At 35.6% G+C, this 18,698-nt stretch overlaps 1 protein-coding gene across 1 annotated transcript in view; it reads left to right on the plus strand.

Moving 5' to 3' along the window:
* The window catches only part of LOC145225467 (uncharacterized), a 75,807-nt gene that overhangs the window by 43,935 nt on the left and 13,174 nt on the right, over positions 1-18,698 (plus strand). Inside the window, exons 53-77 of the mRNA XM_080092175.1 lie at positions 399-502; positions 2,219-2,347; positions 2,609-2,752; positions 3,324-3,419; positions 3,703-3,801; positions 4,188-4,272; positions 4,622-4,731; positions 5,366-5,440; positions 5,863-5,985; positions 6,078-6,269; positions 6,942-7,142; positions 7,689-7,901; positions 8,339-8,536; positions 9,474-9,656; positions 10,148-10,339; positions 11,092-11,280; positions 11,885-12,082; positions 12,680-12,804; positions 13,427-13,517; positions 14,304-14,498; positions 14,963-15,160; positions 16,241-16,348; positions 16,564-16,662; positions 17,645-17,857; positions 18,454-18,657. Of these exons, the coding sequence (XP_079948301.1) occupies positions 399-502; positions 2,219-2,347; positions 2,609-2,752; positions 3,324-3,419; positions 3,703-3,801; positions 4,188-4,272; positions 4,622-4,731; positions 5,366-5,440; positions 5,863-5,985; positions 6,078-6,269; positions 6,942-7,142; positions 7,689-7,901; positions 8,339-8,536; positions 9,474-9,656; positions 10,148-10,339; positions 11,092-11,280; positions 11,885-12,082; positions 12,680-12,804; positions 13,427-13,517; positions 14,304-14,498; positions 14,963-15,160; positions 16,241-16,348; positions 16,564-16,662; positions 17,645-17,857; positions 18,454-18,657 (3,764 nt within the window). The remainder of the gene's footprint in view (positions 1-398; positions 503-2,218; positions 2,348-2,608; positions 2,753-3,323; positions 3,420-3,702; positions 3,802-4,187; positions 4,273-4,621; positions 4,732-5,365; positions 5,441-5,862; positions 5,986-6,077; positions 6,270-6,941; positions 7,143-7,688; positions 7,902-8,338; positions 8,537-9,473; positions 9,657-10,147; positions 10,340-11,091; positions 11,281-11,884; positions 12,083-12,679; positions 12,805-13,426; positions 13,518-14,303; positions 14,499-14,962; positions 15,161-16,240; positions 16,349-16,563; positions 16,663-17,644; positions 17,858-18,453; positions 18,658-18,698) is intronic.

Raw genomic sequence — 18,698 nt, forward strand, 5'->3', positions numbered from 1 at the left:
TGATGCAATAGTGCCAATAAATGAGTTGAGTAGTTTATTTTGCCATGTAAAGCAAATTGTAGCAGCACATTTTAATTAAAATAATTACTAAACTGGAAATAGCAGTGCAGTGTTGAGACGTTTCAAGGTGTGAAGTGGAGGGCACAATTGGTGGATAGATGGTAAACCTGCTGCAGCTACACCATTGAAAATGAAGCCTATACATACCAAAATGTCTGCTTTCTAATCGATACTAAACTAGCTGGATACAAACCTACTTTACACACAAAGATTTTACTATTTTGAAATAATGCAATTAAGCAAGTTTGCGTGCCACGTTCAAAAGGTTGTTCTCTGAGCTAGTGTAATCATTTCATCATCAACACTGTGTTTATGTGTTAATGTTGTAAAATTTGCAGACCAGCGGATGGTAAGGACAGTGCAGAGATAAACTTGAACATTGCTACTGCTTCATCATGGACGGCAAGCCTTAATCACTTTGTCAGTGTTTGTGATTTTAAAAGTAAGAGCATTTAAATTTGTTTGTTTCTTTGTAAATTTAATTGTTGCATTAAAATTTTCTAATTTTTTTTTAAAATAAGTGTTTTATGCTTAAACATCCCATCATCTTTTCAAAGCTAATGGCTTTGTCCTCAGGCATGGTGAAATGGTTTAATTGGCCAACATTAAAAGGCAGGGATGTGCAACCTGCAGCCCACTGGTCAAATGCCTTACATTGAATAAAGGTTGTACAGCCTACAAATACAGATTTTAATGTATGGCTCTTGGAATATTATGTCAGTGTTTTTGAGCAGATCAATACACCCAAGTATTTTCCCCACAACCTTACATTGCAGCTAGAATCATATATGAGTTTAGTGGTAGGTGTTAACTGCACAATACATGTAGGTTTGGTAAGCAACAAAATGAAGACAAATGTGTTATGGTTCGGTATAGTTGTATATGTAATTGCTTATAAGATAAAGATTGCATACTCCTGGGTTAAAGTATTGTCACTCATGTTTTCTTCTTCCCTACATGTAATGAACAGTAAACCTCGCTTAAACTGAATTTGGGTAATCCGGACCTTGCCCAATTTGAACAAAACTTGACATGCAAATGATTTGTAATGTGGCAAGGCTTTAACTTATCGACATTGGTTAATCTGAATCTTTGCCTAAATGGGACAAAACTTGATGTGCAAATGATTTGTAATGTGGTATAGATTTACCTAACCAACATCTGTTAATTATGGGTCCCCTTCCCTGAAGGGGACACATATTGATTTTACTCGAATTGTTTTTTGTTTTTTTCTTCCTTTTTTTTCTTCCCAAAGTTTGTCCGACTCGTTTTTCCATCAAATGTTTGATGGATTTGGCTGAAATTTACACAGATGGTAGATATAGTTATGTAGATGTGCATCCCACTTTGTTTTTGTTGATAACCCCAGTATTTACCCCGCTAGCCCCCTAAAATGGGTATTTTTTCTCTGAAGTTTGTCCGACTCGTTTTTCCATCAAATGTTTGATGGATTTGGCTGAAATTTACACAGATGGTAGATATAGTTATGTAGATGTGCATCCCACTTTGCCTGTAGAATTTGCTATTCATAGGTGTCCATTTTTTGTTTTACCCCATTATGCCACTATTTACATCTTCTTTTCTTTGAAAAAGAACTTTAAATATGACATACTTCAAGCAATATCTGGGGTGAATCTAAATTTATGTAGTTTGTACTCTACATAGTATTATTATTTAAGCCCGGTGCCGATCACTGTGTTTTACCTTACAACACCCGACTTTCTCATGGTTATCTGATATCTCTTGAATTTTTTTCAAATTTTTTTTTATTTTTTTATTTTTAACTTTGCATGTGTGGGGACCCATGAGTTTCTGCCGGCAGAAACGACTAAGGTTATGAAAGACGATGGCTAACATGGGAGCCAATACAAAATAAGCATAGGAAATATATTAATGTTTTAAAATAGGTTATAGTGTAAATGCAACAACAAAATGTGCTAAGCCACCCTTCTAGTTTTTTATTATCTAGTTTGGACAATTTTTTTGTCCAGTTGTGTCCGAAATTAACCAAGATTTACTGTATTCGAAAACAGTTAAACTGACCCAAAAAAGTTTTGTTATGATATAATGGAAAATTTGTACTGTTTGCTATTGCATCAAAAACAAAGCTTATAGATTTGATTTTTAAAGTTGATGTTTAAAAGTTTTAAACATTCAGGAGTTTACATAAACTATGCATCAATGTGCACAAGATATGGTGAATGGAATCTTCCAATTTCTGAAGTCAAGTGTGTGATTCAACAATGTCCAGCTCTAAAAGCGGTTTCTGGAGCTACACATAAACTACGTAAGTGGATGCTGGCTATAGTGAGCCAGTGGTTAGATTCATTTTTTTTGTCAGTCGGTTCTATCACAAAAGTCATACTTGTCAGCCAGTTCTGTTACAAAAAGTCCATTGACAGTAATGCTAACCGGTTCGCTAATCTCATAAAATTTCGTGAGAGGGTACTATGGAACGGGTGCGAACCGGCTGAATCCCACCACTTGGTAGAAGGTATGAAAAATCTGGTAATTTCTGTATTTTTCAATACTGTTGCATTTGTTTTAGTGGGTCCTGCCCCGACCTATGGCACCAAGGCAACTTACAACTGCAAACCCGGTTACTGGTTGACACGGGAAGTGGTTGATGTTGAACTGACATGTGATGAGAGTGGAAACTGGATGCCACCAATCGATGGCTTCCGTTGTGCTGGTAAGTGGGCCAAAACAAGTATAACCCCCACGTGCTTAGATTTAGAACATTATCCAGGGTGTTGAAAAGTTAGATCGGTGGTTCTCTAAATTTTTTCTGTGCAGGCCTCTAAACTTAGTTGAATTGAAAATGCCCCCACCATAGACAAAACTCAAAGCACATACATTTTAAGGGTAATATACCGAAATTAACTCAGGGAATTCAGTGGTGTTCAATATGGTTTGTCAAAAAACATCGTCTAAAAATATCTTAATTCTCTCTTTGTTATTTTAAACACCTCCACAAAGACGTGATGCTGGCACCTACTTTGAAAACCACAATATCTTCAAAAACAAAGTATTGTTTTGACAAATTGAACACAAGAATTGCAGCATGTCTGCAGTAATTTATCAATTCAAGCAGATAAAAGGTTAAGTAAAAGCAGATTTTTTGTTCAATAACTCCTCTCGGCGAACTCTCATTTATTTATTTTATTACCTTACATTGTGCAATATCATTAGAAAAGCATTTGACCAAGCTACAATTATTGAAATGAATTCTTGTGGTGCAGTGTATAATTTGCATTTGGTAGTACTTGTATGCCCTTCACCTCCCCCTGTTCTCTATGGAGTTTCCAGTGGATTGATTTGGAAGTTTGGCAGCAAAGTCACATACACTTGTATTCCAGGTAAGCAGTTTGTGTAGTACAGAGTTCACTTTATTTTGATATTAAATGTTGCAACAACTGGTTAACCAGTTCTTGTGATTCAACGACTCGTAGCTCAGTTGGTAGAGTCCCAGAAAGACTCCTGTTGTGGGTTTACAACCCACTGCGAAGCAAAGGCCTGGCGTACTATGATTCTGGTAATGAGACATCTATCAATCCAGTAACCATCTTGCAATGTCATTGGAACTTGTGAAAAATAATTTTTTTCAAGTTTTTGACATATTTACTTTAAATTGATTTGCAGGATATCGGTTCGAACCTGCCAAAGGTCCCATCCTTGAAACTGAATGTGGAAGTGATGCATTATGGGATCCAGATCCAAAATCCAAGTTTCATTGTGTTCGTATGTATATTCATGTTATTTCGACCACAGGAATTCATCACTATAATTAGCATAAATATGAGTTCCCTGTACTAAGAATGCCATGTTTGAATGCCTGGGGCCTAGCATTTACTTGATAATGCTGACTAAAGAAAAAATACGCAGAATATTGCATGACATAAATAGGTTTAGAAAAAAGTTAGTTAAAACAGATTCATCAAATTTCTTTTTTATTGTTATTCATAGTTTTACATTATTTTGGTTGATTTATCTTTAACTCTGGCTACAGAAAACAAATGTTTAGTTTAGCAAAACCATGTGTGCAATTCTACTTCTTGAGCCTTGCTACTTTGTTACAAATTTAAAACATACCAATGTCAACCACTATTGCTGTTGTCTTGTTTCAGGTATCACTTGTCCAGACCCTGGTGTAATTGCTCATGCTACTTATTTCATTGCTACTGGTGAAGTGGCATTTGACTCTGTGGTGGAGTAAGTTACAATGGTTCTCCTTCTGTTATAGTTTGTGGCTCTTAAGTACAATAAACAATAGTTTGCTTGTTAACTATATAATCTGTGTCCTGTACATATCAATAAAAAGCAGAGATACATAACTGATGAAACTCAAAGCCAAAGATTTTTGACCATTTTTAATATAGATTTTGCTAATGTTTTTTTGTGTTTTAATGTGTCGCTCATTTTCCTATGCTTGTCCTTGGTTAAACGGTTGAAAAAACATTGTTAAAATTGCATTTACCCATTGCTAGTTAACAATGGTTGTGGCTTTTGAGTGATTAGTTTATTTTATTTCAGATTTTAATTATAAATTGCAAATTTTTAGATACAATTGTGATGAAGGTTATCAGTTTGCGCCAGGGATTCGGTCCAAAATATTTCGATGCACAATTGATGGAAGCTTTATCCCTGATCCAAAAGCTTATGCTTGCAAGAGTAAGTATACTTTGAAAATAAAATATAATTGTGTTTTTGAGGTAGATGTGTTTATCAAATGGTGCATCTAAATGTCTTATTATAACATCAGCTAAGGTGAACATACACAAGTACTGGAATCAGCCCTAAAGCATTCATGCAGACTAGTGATCATGCAGACTATCTATAAATCATAGTATACCAGGTCTGCATGAAAGCTTCAGGGCTGTTTTGAGTATGAGTGTATGTTTACCTTGGCTGATCAACAGTCAAACATGAAGCTGACATGTGCAGCATACTTGTGATTTAACTTTAGACGGGTTCCCCACTGAAGCTTTGTTGTTCAGTTGGTAGAGCACAAGTCCTGGGAAGACTTATGTTGTGGGTTCGGATCCCATTGGCACCGGTTCTTTAGAACTGTCTCACGAAATTTTATGAGATCTGTGAACCGGTTAGCATTGCTGGTTACTGTCAATGGACTTTTGTAACAGAACCGGCTAAATAATATGACTTTTGTGCAGCGCCGGCTGACAAAAAATTTGAATCCCACCACTGACTATAGAATGCTCTAAGCATGGCCACTTTATCTTAAACTTCACAAGAGATGTGTTAACATGTCAGTTTGCAGCATCACAGCAGTTGTGTTGAATTTCAGGGACAATATGCACAGCACCTGGAATTGTTCGAAATGCTAACATGATTAGAACAACAACGGGAGACTTTGAATCTGGTAGTATTTTAATTTTTATAAAATTAATTTGTTAATGACCTAATAGACATAATTAAAAAATATATAACCTCGTTTTCAATATTTTTTTACTGTGAATGCCGAATGGTGGGTGTTTTTACAATTGCCAAGTTATAGCAATTTTATGTTTGGAACAAGATTCAAACAATATTAGTGTTACACTTTTAACCAGGGTTGCCATAGTTAAAAACAAGGAATTTTCTTAGAAATAAGGAAAATACGTTTTTCAAACGTTGCCGTTTAAAATGAGGACAAATCTTTGAAATAACGACGATATGACAACCCTGTTTATAATAGTACTTCGTTAAAAAAGTATTTACATTTTTTAATATCCCCCACATATGTTATTTCAATACTATTAGAGCAAACAATTTAGTTTATTGATCAGTATGTACTTTTGTCAGGTTTAAATGTGACTTATGAATGCATCGATAAGCATTGGATCAACCCTACAACATTTTCTGCAAGTATTATGTGCACACATGATGCAACATGGATGCCTCCAACAAGTTCTATTCGATGCATAGGTAACTATTGGTGGTAACTTATTGTTTCTGCCAAAATGTATAGAAATGTGTAAAAAATTGGCCATAATATGTGAAACATACTTTTGTTGCAGCCATACATTGTAGAAGGCCACAGTTTGTTAGCAATGCGACGATGATTGGATACAGCACATTAGTTGGTTCGATTTGGGAGATACGTTGTCACAAAGGGTTCTGGATTGAACAGAGTGCTGGAATCAAATCAGCAGCTACTACTTGCCATGAATCCACTGTTTCTTGGGTTCCATCCAATCTTACTTGCCAAAGTTGGTGCAATCAATTCACTAAAATTGGAGATTTTACGTTTTTGTGTGCTTTTTAAGGGTTTTTGAATGCACCTTTTTGAAAAGCTTTTGCATAATATTATCACTTAATCCCAATGGATGAAGGTTACCAAACTTTTTCATAGTAGGGTTTTAGACAGTTTTAGCAATGACATGTAATTAAGTCCTGAAAAGATTCCTGTTGTGGGTTGAAAGCCCACCACAGGCTAGATTTTTCTAACTTATCCTTGCCATATTGGAACCAGTTATTTTGGTACCATATATAGCACATTATAAATTTTATGTGAATAAGATTTTGATGATGCCAAAGAATTTATGTAAAATATATAAATCAAAAGCGGTAAATATATTTACTTTACCATTTGCTGCCTATCAGTCAGGAGGTCTTTGCTACCATATCTGTCCACCCCTGGATATAGTTTGATTTTTTTAAGATTTAGAAAGCTGAATAGTTAAACATTATTAAAGCATTGCAGCTTGTCATTTATTGACCAGATGCTTTTACATTTAAAAAAAAATGTTTAGGTTATTTAAACATACAAGAGAACGTAAATGAAAAAAGAATAAACATCCTTGGGTGCAAATACTTGACCCAAGTCTTGTCATCCTGATGTTGTTTTGACATTTGGAGCAAATTTGATCTTTCTGTTCTAGTTGCAACATGCGCTGCTCCCACACATGTTGAAAATGCTCACGTTATATTCACATCCCAAGTTTACACTTACAACAAGGTTCTGTTGTACCAATGCAATGCAGGATATAAACAAGTGGGAGTTCAATCGATTACAGGGTTTATGACAACTTGTTTGGAAAATGGAACGTGGATTCCCAATCCATCAAAAATTAAATGCGAAAGTAGGTTTTAAATTTTGCACTTTTAGCTTCACTACTTAGTTTTGCAAAACTTGCAAGAAAATAACACTTAAATATGGCTGAGTTGAATACATCTTTATGCAATCAGTCCTGGAGCGTTTATGCAGACCAATGATTGTGGCACACTCTCCTAGTAAACCAGGCCCATTGAAGGTGTCATATCGAATCCAGGTCTAACTGGCGATCCCTACTTCGAAGCTGACATGTGTAGCATACAAGGCTTGGCAATGGTGCTTTGTGATTTGACTTTCGGCAGGTTCTCCACTGAGCCTGTGTAGCTCTGTCGTGGATTTGAATCCCTACGTAGCTAGATTTTTATGGCCTGTGCTTTGCTCTTTGGAAATTCTTTGGAGACAGCTTGATTCAGGATAATGGCAATAATAGGCTTACTGCTATTCATTTGACTTTTATTTAACAAAGTTACAGCTAATCACATGTTTAAAAGCCATTGTAACTTTTATACCCTTTTCCTGTGTTCACTGCATAACCTTATGATTCTAATTACGTATTATTTTTGTTTTTCAACAGAGAAATACTGTAATTTCCGTGGTGGTTATTTTTCCCATGGCAACCTCACATTTGGCTCTTCAAACAAATCGATGTCAGCTGTTGGTGATGTTGTGACCTTGACATGTGATGAAGGTTATTGGTTGATGATGGAGAAAGGTTACAAGTTGTTTGACTTTGTGTGCAAAGAAGATGAGTTGTTTCATCCTAATCCCATATACCTCAAGTGCACAGGTACAACTTAATTGATTTTGACACATAATTTTCAATAAATTGCTGTAATAGAAAAAATACGGGTTGATTTATCATTTTTTTGCAAAATTTTAAAGGTGACCTTTACAAGTTATTGAACATATTTGGTTTTACTAGTTTAAGGACATAACAATGCCAATTCTTACTTTTTGCGTTGTGTGACAAACCTTGAGGCACTTGCGTTTATCAAGACTGTGGCCTTAAACATTACAAACTAACTTAATGCATAGACATGTATACGGTCTTTCTGACAACGCCCATGTTGTTACCCCTGTATTTTGAAAGGGGTAACATGTCACCCCCGTTTTGGGGAGGGGATGGGTAACATGTGAAACCCTAAATCGAAGTCTATGGCTCTGGCTATAAATATAACAGCTATTTTAGCTCATACTGTACAAAACTGTTTAAAATTTCTGCAGCTGTTGAATGTCCAACCCCACGACCACGACTACATGCTACTTTACATGCTCCATACACCGTCTACAAATCCACTATCACTTACACATGCAAGGAAGGTTTTGGTTCGCCAAACTTACCTATTCCTGTTACAAGATGGGAAATAAACTGCCTGGCCAGTGGAAAGTGGGATCAAAACTTTGATATTGTGCAGTGCAAATGTGAGTAAAGTTTTTTTCTTGGACTTATAAAGGAACATATTCTCTTTAATATAGAAGTAAATGACTAGGCCTAATATTAAAAAATTTGGTGCTGTTTTTTGCTGCTTTTATAATGGATATTGATTGTGTTTTTAAAGTCTCAGGTAATAATTGTCACCCAGTTTCCTCTGTGGTTTATGCCCAATTGTGATTTTGAACAGAATAAATGAAACATGGCTTTATAGCCTGTGGCTCCCAACCGACTGAAATGGTGGTGGATGGCTTCACCAGCCAATACGGCCTATGTCTTGTCACCAGCTGCACTAATGAGATATTGTAGGTCAAAGCAGTGTGCACTGGTTGCAGCTTACTGATCATCATTATTGGCTTGATACTTTTAAATGATACTTTATGTTTTACATAAGGTAATAACTGTCTCACTGCATTGCAGCCGTATTGGAAAGGTTTCCATAAAAACAAGAAAATAACTTCAAAATTCCAGTTTGTTCTCTGACACTCTATAACAGTGGTTCTTAACCGCCGGTCCGCGTCAACTTTCCTGCCGGCCCACCAAATATATTACAATTTTATATCTTAATTACAAAATGCAAGATGTTGAAGACAGAGAAATCTTATGGAAGTCAACGCTCTACTTCGCCTTGCAGAAACTTCATTAGAACCGCATTTAACATGTATAATATCAAACAGACAGCAGCAAACTTCTCATTGAATTGAAGTTTTCATACTTCTTTTAAATTGCATATTTTTGTCGTGATTACATTTTGGGTTGGTTTAAGTCCACCGGCCCGCCAAATTTGTTTTGAAAGTTTACCGGTCCTCAAACTTTACCACTGCTCTATAATATCCTAAATATGGAGGGATTTCTTACAATGCACAAATACAGATCAAAAGCATTCTTATATATTTGTGCAACACTCAGACAAGTATTTTATTGCAGTAATTGAGTGTGGATCTCCTGCTCAGGGTGAAAATGCTTACATGGAAAGTTACAAGTTTACTTTCAGTAGCAGAGTTCGCTACCATTGTTTCAAGGGCTACTGGTTGGAGAGAGATGTTTTTCACTTTGATATCACTTGTCTCGCAAACACGTCATGGGACAACCCCCCACCCAAGTGCACAGGTACATTTAAACCCTAAAAAATGTCAAAGTTTTGTTTAAATGTGCAATGTTTCAAATGAATGTAAACTTGTAATCGAATTTTGTTCTAATGCTTTCTGCAAGGGTTGTCGTGCCAAAAGCAAGAGTTGGGGCATGTTTGTGTAAAAGTGTGTGCAAAATTTTGTGCTTGTAAGGTGTAGCTTAGACAATTTGTATCCCTAATGGACATTAACCTTTTCAGAGTTGGAATGTCTTCTTTACTTGGCAAACTTTCCAAAGTTAACTTTTTTTATGCTGTTATAAATGCTGTTATATTTTACTGATTAAACTTATGAATAGATTGGTGTATAGTGTTCTATGTACAAATTGTACGTAGAAATGACTAAATAAAAAATTACCGCAGAAGTTCTAGCACAGAATTTTAAAAAGGCTCTCGGGCAAATCATTAAATTTTTGGTGGCATTTTCTACTAGTATATAGCAGGCCTCTGATATGTTTGTTTCTGCATTCAGTGGTGAAGTGCATTGACCCAGCCACTGTGACTGATCATGCAACACTGATCGGCGACAGTTACTCTTATCTGGACTTAGTCACCGTGCATTGCAATGATGGTTACTGGATCAACCCTGGAAGAACAAAGGTGACCATTAGATGTCTGCACACTGGAAAATGGGATTCTATCCATGATAATTTCACTTGTAAAGGTCAGGAGCCTGTGTGCGTTTTTTTTTTTGCAGACGAATAGACCAAAATCTTCACCAGCCAGTTACAATATTGTTTGTTTTAATTTCAAGGTGATTAACTCCAAGCATGATAACACCAAAACCATTGTTGCCTTTTCTGAGGATTACAAATCATTTTAATCCTCCTTATTTTTTTTGTATTTTTATCTCTTGCATGCTTTGATGGTTGTCATATTAAGGCAGTAGTAAAAGGCATGAAGCAGTTTTATTGGGATTAATTTGCCACCCTAAAATGGAAAATATAGCCTGACATTGTAGGATTTTAGTAACATTTGTTTATAAAAAAATTTGGACGGTGGATTGTCTTGTGGTTACATCAATTGCGATTCTTAACCAGTTGTTTAATGTATGTTGTGTGTATTTTTATATTTATTATACAGTAAACTTTGGTTAATCAAGACTCGTTTGGACCCAAAAAATTGTCCGGGTTAAACAATGTCGACTAGTTGAAGCCTTACCACATTACAAATCATTTGCACCTCAAGACTAAAAATCAGACTTTGGCAATATCACTGGATTATACGAGGTTTACTTTATTGAATAAGATTTTTCCTTGCCTAGTTTCGACAAAAAATGAGGTATAAATGATTTGTAATTTGGTAAGGCTTGAAATAATCACAATTGGTCAATCCAGAGAATTTTTTTTATCCAAACAGGTTCGGATTAACCAAGGTTTAGTGTACCTACAATCTAACACTTTATTTATTTCCCAGCTGTTTTATGTCCAATGTTGTATTGGATTCCACATGCAACAAGGAATCTTACCAACTACACACAAGGAGCAGTGGTCCAATATACTTGTGACTCTGGCTACTTTGTTTCTCGGAATAGGAACTACATAAATGTGGTCTGTGGCAACAAGGGCCAATGGGATCCACAACCAAAGTTTATCAAGTGTCTGCGTAAGTACAATATGTTAAATCGGGCAACATATGTAAACTACACATTGTTAGAAGCTTCATAAACCTGTACCAATCCAAGCTTCCAGTTGACTTATCGTTTAACACATTTTTTTTCAAATGATAATAAACTTTAGTTTCTCTGTCATTTGGTCAAAAGCAACACCACAAAACTTTGAGCACTCAGAAATACAGGTACTATTTTATCCCTACCTATTGAGGATGAGCATAAACTGCAATTGTCATGTTTGGTCGAGCATTGAGCATCTCAGTATAAGTGCGTGGGTTTCCAGTATTAGGACATTTTTAAAAACAGTCACTTTGACTCTTGGGGAAGCCTACTTCTAAATGTTAGCAATGAAGCATGATTTTTGGGGTAATTGCATATCCTCGGCTTAGTTTACGCAACTGTTTGGCTGATCAAAAACTGCAATTCTCGGTACCAATTCTTGGGATTTTAGCTAGGTTCGACCCATCCCTACTACCTATCAGAAAAGTATGCTATTACATGTAATTTTGGCTTGGATGCTTTAACACCAGATAAACACTCTCATACTATGATATCTTAAAGCTAACCCAATATTGACCATACAGCTTTTATATCCAGACAAAACTTCTTTCGATTGTGACCCTCCACATCTTATCAAAGATGCACAATTTTATGTAGAGAGCTATAGCTATAACTCAATGCTTAATATCACATGTTCAAATGGATTTGAGTTCAATGTAGAAGCTGACATACTATTTGCTCACTGTGCACTCAATGGTTCATGGGTACCAGATTTATCAACATTTGAATGCAAAGGTAAATACAAAATAAGAGGCAAAAACATCAGGCTAGATGAGGCTAGCAGATTTTTCTGGATTTAAGTGTTTAGTCATTTGTTTCGAGCCTGACTAGATAGTCATTAAATGGTTTGGCACAAAGAAAACGAATTTATTGATACATTTTAATGCTTTGTAGGTGCTGCACAACCATAAGAGTTAGGTGGTAAACATGACAAAATATGTCAAATTACACCAACTGTAATATTGGTGGTTAGTTAATTGAGTTGCTATGCTTTAATGTTGTAAACAACTAACCACAATGCAGCGAAATAAGTAACTAACAGTAAGCAGTTGTTATAAACCACTGCATAGCTGCTACATGATTTGTTGTATGGATTTGGCATTGTAATAAGAAGGAAAAATAGTGCTTTTCTCCTTGTTAAGTGAATGCCCTTAGTAAATAATCCAGATTTCACAGTTAAAAAAATACAAATTATTTATACAGCAAACTTTATCTGAATTAGGTATCTGGAGTAACCAAGGTTCTGTGCTTTGTTTGAGTCATGGACCACCAACCTTTTGATTGAAAGTTTATTTCTTTTGGCATTAATTAAGTTTATTACTTTTTTTTCAGCTCTTGAATGTGCGGGGCCAGCAACGATTTTACACTCAAGTTATGTGGGTTCAGATTATGCTTACAATTCAGTTATTCAAGTGAACTGTGATGAACCTCACCGAATTTTTATTGATAACAATGGTGTAAGTATAGACCTGTTCGTTGCATACCCCATACTGTTCAATGTGTGGTTATGAATTTATGCAATGGGCAATTACCCAATAACATTTTGGAACCACTGATATATGTGATAAGCAGTAGGGATGGGCCAAAACTACAAATGTTCTGGTGTGTACAGCCCCTAGGAGTTCATGTTTTTTCACTATCTAACACACTTGAAAGCAGTCTTTTTTGTGTTGCATTTTCTTTCAAAAACACAAGTTTCCTATGTTACACAATGCATGAATGTGCAAATTTAATGCTCGGGTCAGTTTGTACAACTGCTTGGCTGCGCACCAAGTATCAAAAACAACAATGATTGATGTCGAGTACTCTGGTTCTGGCTTGGTTCGGCCAATCCCTAATAAGCAGGTTACTTAAACTGACAAGTTACAACCTAGACTCAACCACTTGCTTCTCCTTGAGCAGGAGACCAAAAAAAAGCAGGCTGCATTGCTGCTTTTGCGGAACTGTTGGGGATCTTTTGTGGTCCTTAATGTTCAGGGTAACCATGACTGAGAAAAGCTCATTTAAAGACATATACATGTAATAAAGTGTTGTATGGTCAATGATGTGTTTATGTGTTTTGCGGATTTTATGCTGCAGGAATTACACAAAACCCATCACAGAAGTACAACAATAAAATGTGATGCAGACAGAAAGTGGAAACCAAGCCCCAGTGAACTTCAGTGCATTGGTATAAAACTCATTATCTTATAGTAGATGGAGTTGTGGTAATTTATTGCTAGTAATCATTTCTTAATATTATGCTTCTTCAAGAGTGCAATACATCCTCCATGTCACACACTGTATCTGTACTTGTCCTCTAACTTGCCAAACATATATGACTTGCAATGCCTTTTATAAAGCTTTACTTGGCCAAGTCCCCAAAATGGATACTTCAACTGATAATCTTAAAATTCCTTTCAATTTGTCATAAGATGATTTACTTTGCTTAAGTCCTGCAAAAATATTTTTTGCACACAGTAGATACAGTTGTGGTCTTTTATTGCTAATAATAATTTCTTAATTTTATGCTTTTCAAATGTGTGATTTCTCCTTATGTCACATTACATCCATAGTTGTTCTCTAACTTATCGAAAATATATGGCTTGTAGCTCCTTACTGGGCCCAAGTCCCTAAAACATATAACTCAACTGTTAATCTTTATAATCCCTATCAATTTGACATTAAGATCATTCACTTTACTTAAGTCCTGTAAAAAATGTCTTTGCTCTTTGTAATAAACTCATGCTTGTGTTCTTTTAAAAAAATTTGCTTGACTTGAAATAATAAAATCCTCTGTTTTAAGTCCTTTTAAAATCTTAAAGTAAGTCAACTAAATTTAAACACTTTAACAAATGGGTTCTATAATAAAAAATGGTTTACCGAAAGACTTCTGTCCCAAGAAACTTTTTACTTTACCCATTTGACTAATTTGAAAAGACTTGTTTACAACTTTTGTACAACAATATTATTTCAGTTGGTGAATGTGGCTCGCTTGAAACTCCTGCAACTATGACCAATACAAGTTCACTCCAAAACATTGGGTTTGGTTCTGAAGTAACCTTTCAATGTCTGGATGGAAAACACATTGCTTATGGAGTTATACAAGCCAGTGTATATTGTACAGATTCTGGCTTGTGGACACCAGATGTCAATTCCTTGCACTGTAATAGTAAGTTGCCTGTTTAGCTAATACTTTTTGGAGCTATTGATTGTAAGATTTGGGATTTATAACCTAATGGCTCGATAAAAGTTTTGTTTTGTAACTTGCTGTTGTTTTTGTGTTTTTACTTTTGTAGCACCTGTTCAATGAAGGTATTTGTTTTACTTTTTATTTATGAATATATTTTCTCCTTTGTAGATATGGTTTGTCAAGTTGAGCCTACCTTACACTTTTTAGGCCAAGAATTTTTTTGTTTTACTTTTCCCTTTGATTTGTTTAATTGCATTTATGGAGATTAATAATACCCACAGTGCACGATGATTTTACTACAAGATACATCAGCATAGCTGGGGGCAAGATGGTCTTCGGGCAAAACAGCCACAACGTGGCCCAGAAGTTTATTGATAATGCACATGTGTACGATATATTTTGTTGCACAATCACTGCTATAATCTTGTTCTTGTATTTTGCAGATATAACATGTGGATTTCCCAGTCTTCCTGCCCATGGAACTTTAATAGGATCTGATCTTATTTATGGAAGTTCAGTTGTCTTCCGATGTATTGAAGGTCATCGAATGACTATCAGTGACAAATTTATTACTGAGGTGGAACTTCAATGTAACAAACTGGGATCCTGGGACTCGATTGACCTGCTGTCAGATTGTCAAAGTATGTCTGCAAGTTGAGCTGTTGATCAAAGTTTGTTTAGATTAGTGGCTCTTGACCTTTTTATCACAGCCGAACCCCTACGATATTTTCAGCCTTTAGTCGAACCCCAACAAGTTACATCCTAGGTTTCTACTTTCTAACACATTTTTTTGTGGGTCATAATTAGCTTTTAACCAAACATAAGGCAACAGTTACTGTTTGTCATTTTGTTAAATTATGAATAATAATACAAGCAACTTGTTTCAGGATTGCTTTAATTCAGGCATTTTTAGTTTGTATCAAAATAAAGAATTGTATTTTTAGCAAATATGCGCAAACATGTTAAAGTTGAAGTAATGAGTTTTTGCTGCTTACGAGCAATGCGCACAATTCTCTTTGTTACATACAAAAAGAAAACAAAACCTTGGTCTAACCTTCCAGTATTTTGATATTTAGCAAATAAAAGTTGCCATTTTTTATCGACTATGGAACCCTAAAGTTTAACGAAAACAAGTATTTGTATTGTACTTCAAAAAGACCTTCATCAAACCCCTGATTCAGCTTGCCGAACCACTGGGGTTCGATCGTACCCAGGTTAAGAACCACTGGTTTAGATGTACATTTAGTTTGTTGTTGATGTAAACCAATAGATCCAACCATTTTTTAAAAAAGCGATGCAGATAACTTAATGTGTGGGTTAAAATCCAAATAAAATCTCTCACAACAGAAAACTAATGGATGTTGTAATTTAAAATTGATGGTTTGTAGTACATTTATCATAGCACTTAAACAAGCTGGAATTATTTCATTGGGCTGGTTGAATGAATACCATAGTTTGGTGACTGCTATGGTATAAACCAATTGTCCTAAACCTTTTTGTTATTTTTATTATTGTTTCAAGAATCTCCTGATAGTTTTTAACAAAGTATTGTCCCACAATCCCACATACTCGCACACATGAGCATACCTTATATGTTTGTTTTGTTGACGAAAACAATGCAGTGGTTGTGAATGATGTAATGACATCAACAAACATATTTCATGCTACAAGTAAACTAGTCTCATAAACTAAAATAAAACTGTGAATAATTTTAATTTCAGGAATTGTGTGCAGCGACCCTGGAAACATTATACAGTCTCGTCGGGAGCCAGAAATATTTTCAAATTTGTTTGCAATCGGTTCGAAAGTGACCTATACCTGCAGAGAAGGTAACTTAAGTGACACTAGGAAACAGAATTGCCCAAGCACTTGAGTTCGGTGCCATAGTTACAATAGTTTTAATAAGGGAAATTTGACAATGGTTATTAATCTTTTTGTTATTAGGTCTTTTATGACCACATATTTGCAATTACTTTTTATACGTCAACTATTACATTGTGCTGTGCTGGTCATTTTCATCTCCCTTACTAATGTTTTCATCAAGGATCATGGTTTAGCAAAGCACAAAGGAGCAAGATAATTGAATGTAATACAGAGGGAAAGTGGACACCAGGTCAAGCAGTAGAACTTGTTCCTTGTAAAGGTGAAATGTTTGAAAACTATAACATATTTGGTTTGAACTAAGATAAACATGCATTTTTGTTAGTAAGATGGCCATGATGTGTTTATGCAGACATGCGTCAGGTGCCTTCCGTTTTATATTATAGTACGCCATGCCTAGTAATGAATGTATGTTTATCTTAGTTGATCAATTGATTATCTAGCAATACCCAAACCCAGTGGTTTCCAACCTTTCATGTGGCTGTGGCCCCTAAAAGTATATATTGGGCCTCATGCTCCCCTTTAAATAACAATGTAAGATCTGTGCCCCCCCTGCAAAAAAATGTAAATGGCAAACTTGTGTTAAACTTAAGTTTTAATTTTGGGTTTAAAAGAGTCGAATAGAGTAAACAACAAACTGTAATGCCGACAAACCTCAATATCCATAAAGAATGTTTGCAAATAAAGATATTTGCAGCACACACTTTATACTGCATATTATAAAACAAAATTATTCACTGACTTTTAGTGGGTGTTTCTGGTGGAGCTACACCAGTGCCTAATATCGGGTCAATTTCTTTTCATTGCATTTAACATACCAACAACTAATCCATGTTTTAGTAGTTCCTTGCACATTTTTAGTGCGCAACAAACTCAGGGAGCATATGTGCATTCCAAGACACATCAAAATATATGCCGGACATAAACTGCAGTGTGGCCACAGCATGCACATCTAATGCTGTTTAGAATGGTCGTCAGTGTATTCCCAGTCACAATAAAATCTATGCCGCATAAAAACTGATGTGTTGACACAGTGTGCACATGTAATGTTGCTCTCTGTGTAGTCTAGAAGCTTGTGTGTATGCCCGGACATATGCAAAATCTATGCTGCCAATAAACTGATTTTATTCCCACAGCATGCACATTTAATGCCATAGACTTGTGCTTATGTTCAGGTACATAAAAACTTAAATGATTTCTTCCTTCTGGTATCTCCATACACTGTGAATTTTAAACTATTTCAGATATAACATGTTGGTTTCCACCTCATGTTCCTTACTCAATCAAGCCAACTGACTGGCATTCAAAGACAACATACAGAGTTGGTGAATCTGTTGTTTACCAATGTCAAGAAGGTAGAAGGTTCAGTACTGAGCCAAATACTGGGATATATTATACTGTGGATTGTGTTAAAGATGGGACATGGACCGAGCTACCACAAAATCTCAAGTGTGAATGTGAGTAGTTTTGCTTAAATGACTTTGTGTGAGTTCTTAAAACAAAAAGGATTTAAACTCACAAGCTTTCAAATGCAAGGCAGTTGCTAAGCCTCTATGTTTTTAACATGCAAAAAGTCCTCTTTGCAACTAGACTTTCAAATGTGTGATATTTATTGTACAACAGATGTTTGTTTTCATCCACCAGGCAACGAGCTGGGTGATTCTATTTAAAGGTTTAAAGTACAAATGTTGAACAGTTAAAGTAAAATATTGTACAAATATTTAAGGTAACCTATAACTTTGTTAGCACTAGGCTTTTGTAGCATGCAAAACGTTTGTTAATCAATCGACTCCCAAGTGGAAAACTCATTGTGTTGCAGCTCAATTTAAAAAAGACCAATCGGGTTCAAAACCCAAACCTAGTAAACATAAGGCAGCTGCCAATTTTTCAAAGTATTGTAACATTCTTAGTTGCGAAAACTTTAACCCCATAAAAGAAAATTAATTTAACACTTTAATGTTGTAACTGAACAAATGTTGGAGGCAGAATTAGAACCCACATCCTCACAAGCTCATGATAGCAAATATCTAACAATTTTAATTCTCTATGACAGATATCAGTTGTGGTATTCCACCTTCTATTCTTCATGCATCATTTCACATTCCCACCAATCTCCTGGTGAATTCCAATGCAAGTTACACATGCGACGACCGATTTTCCATCACAACAGCCGAAGGAGATGTCCAGTTTGGTTTCAACACACAATGTCGGATGAGCGGAGTGTGGAATCCTGACCCTCGTAGCTTTGTGTGTGAAGGTGAAAACAATTAGTTTATTATTGTGTTTGTTTAAGTTCAC

Source organism: Phallusia mammillata, chromosome 4 (genome assembly GCF_965637545.1).
Source record: "Phallusia mammillata chromosome 4, kaPhaMamm4.hap1.1, whole genome shotgun sequence".
NCBI classification, from domain to species: domain Eukaryota; kingdom Metazoa; phylum Chordata; class Ascidiacea; order Phlebobranchia; family Ascidiidae; genus Phallusia; species Phallusia mammillata.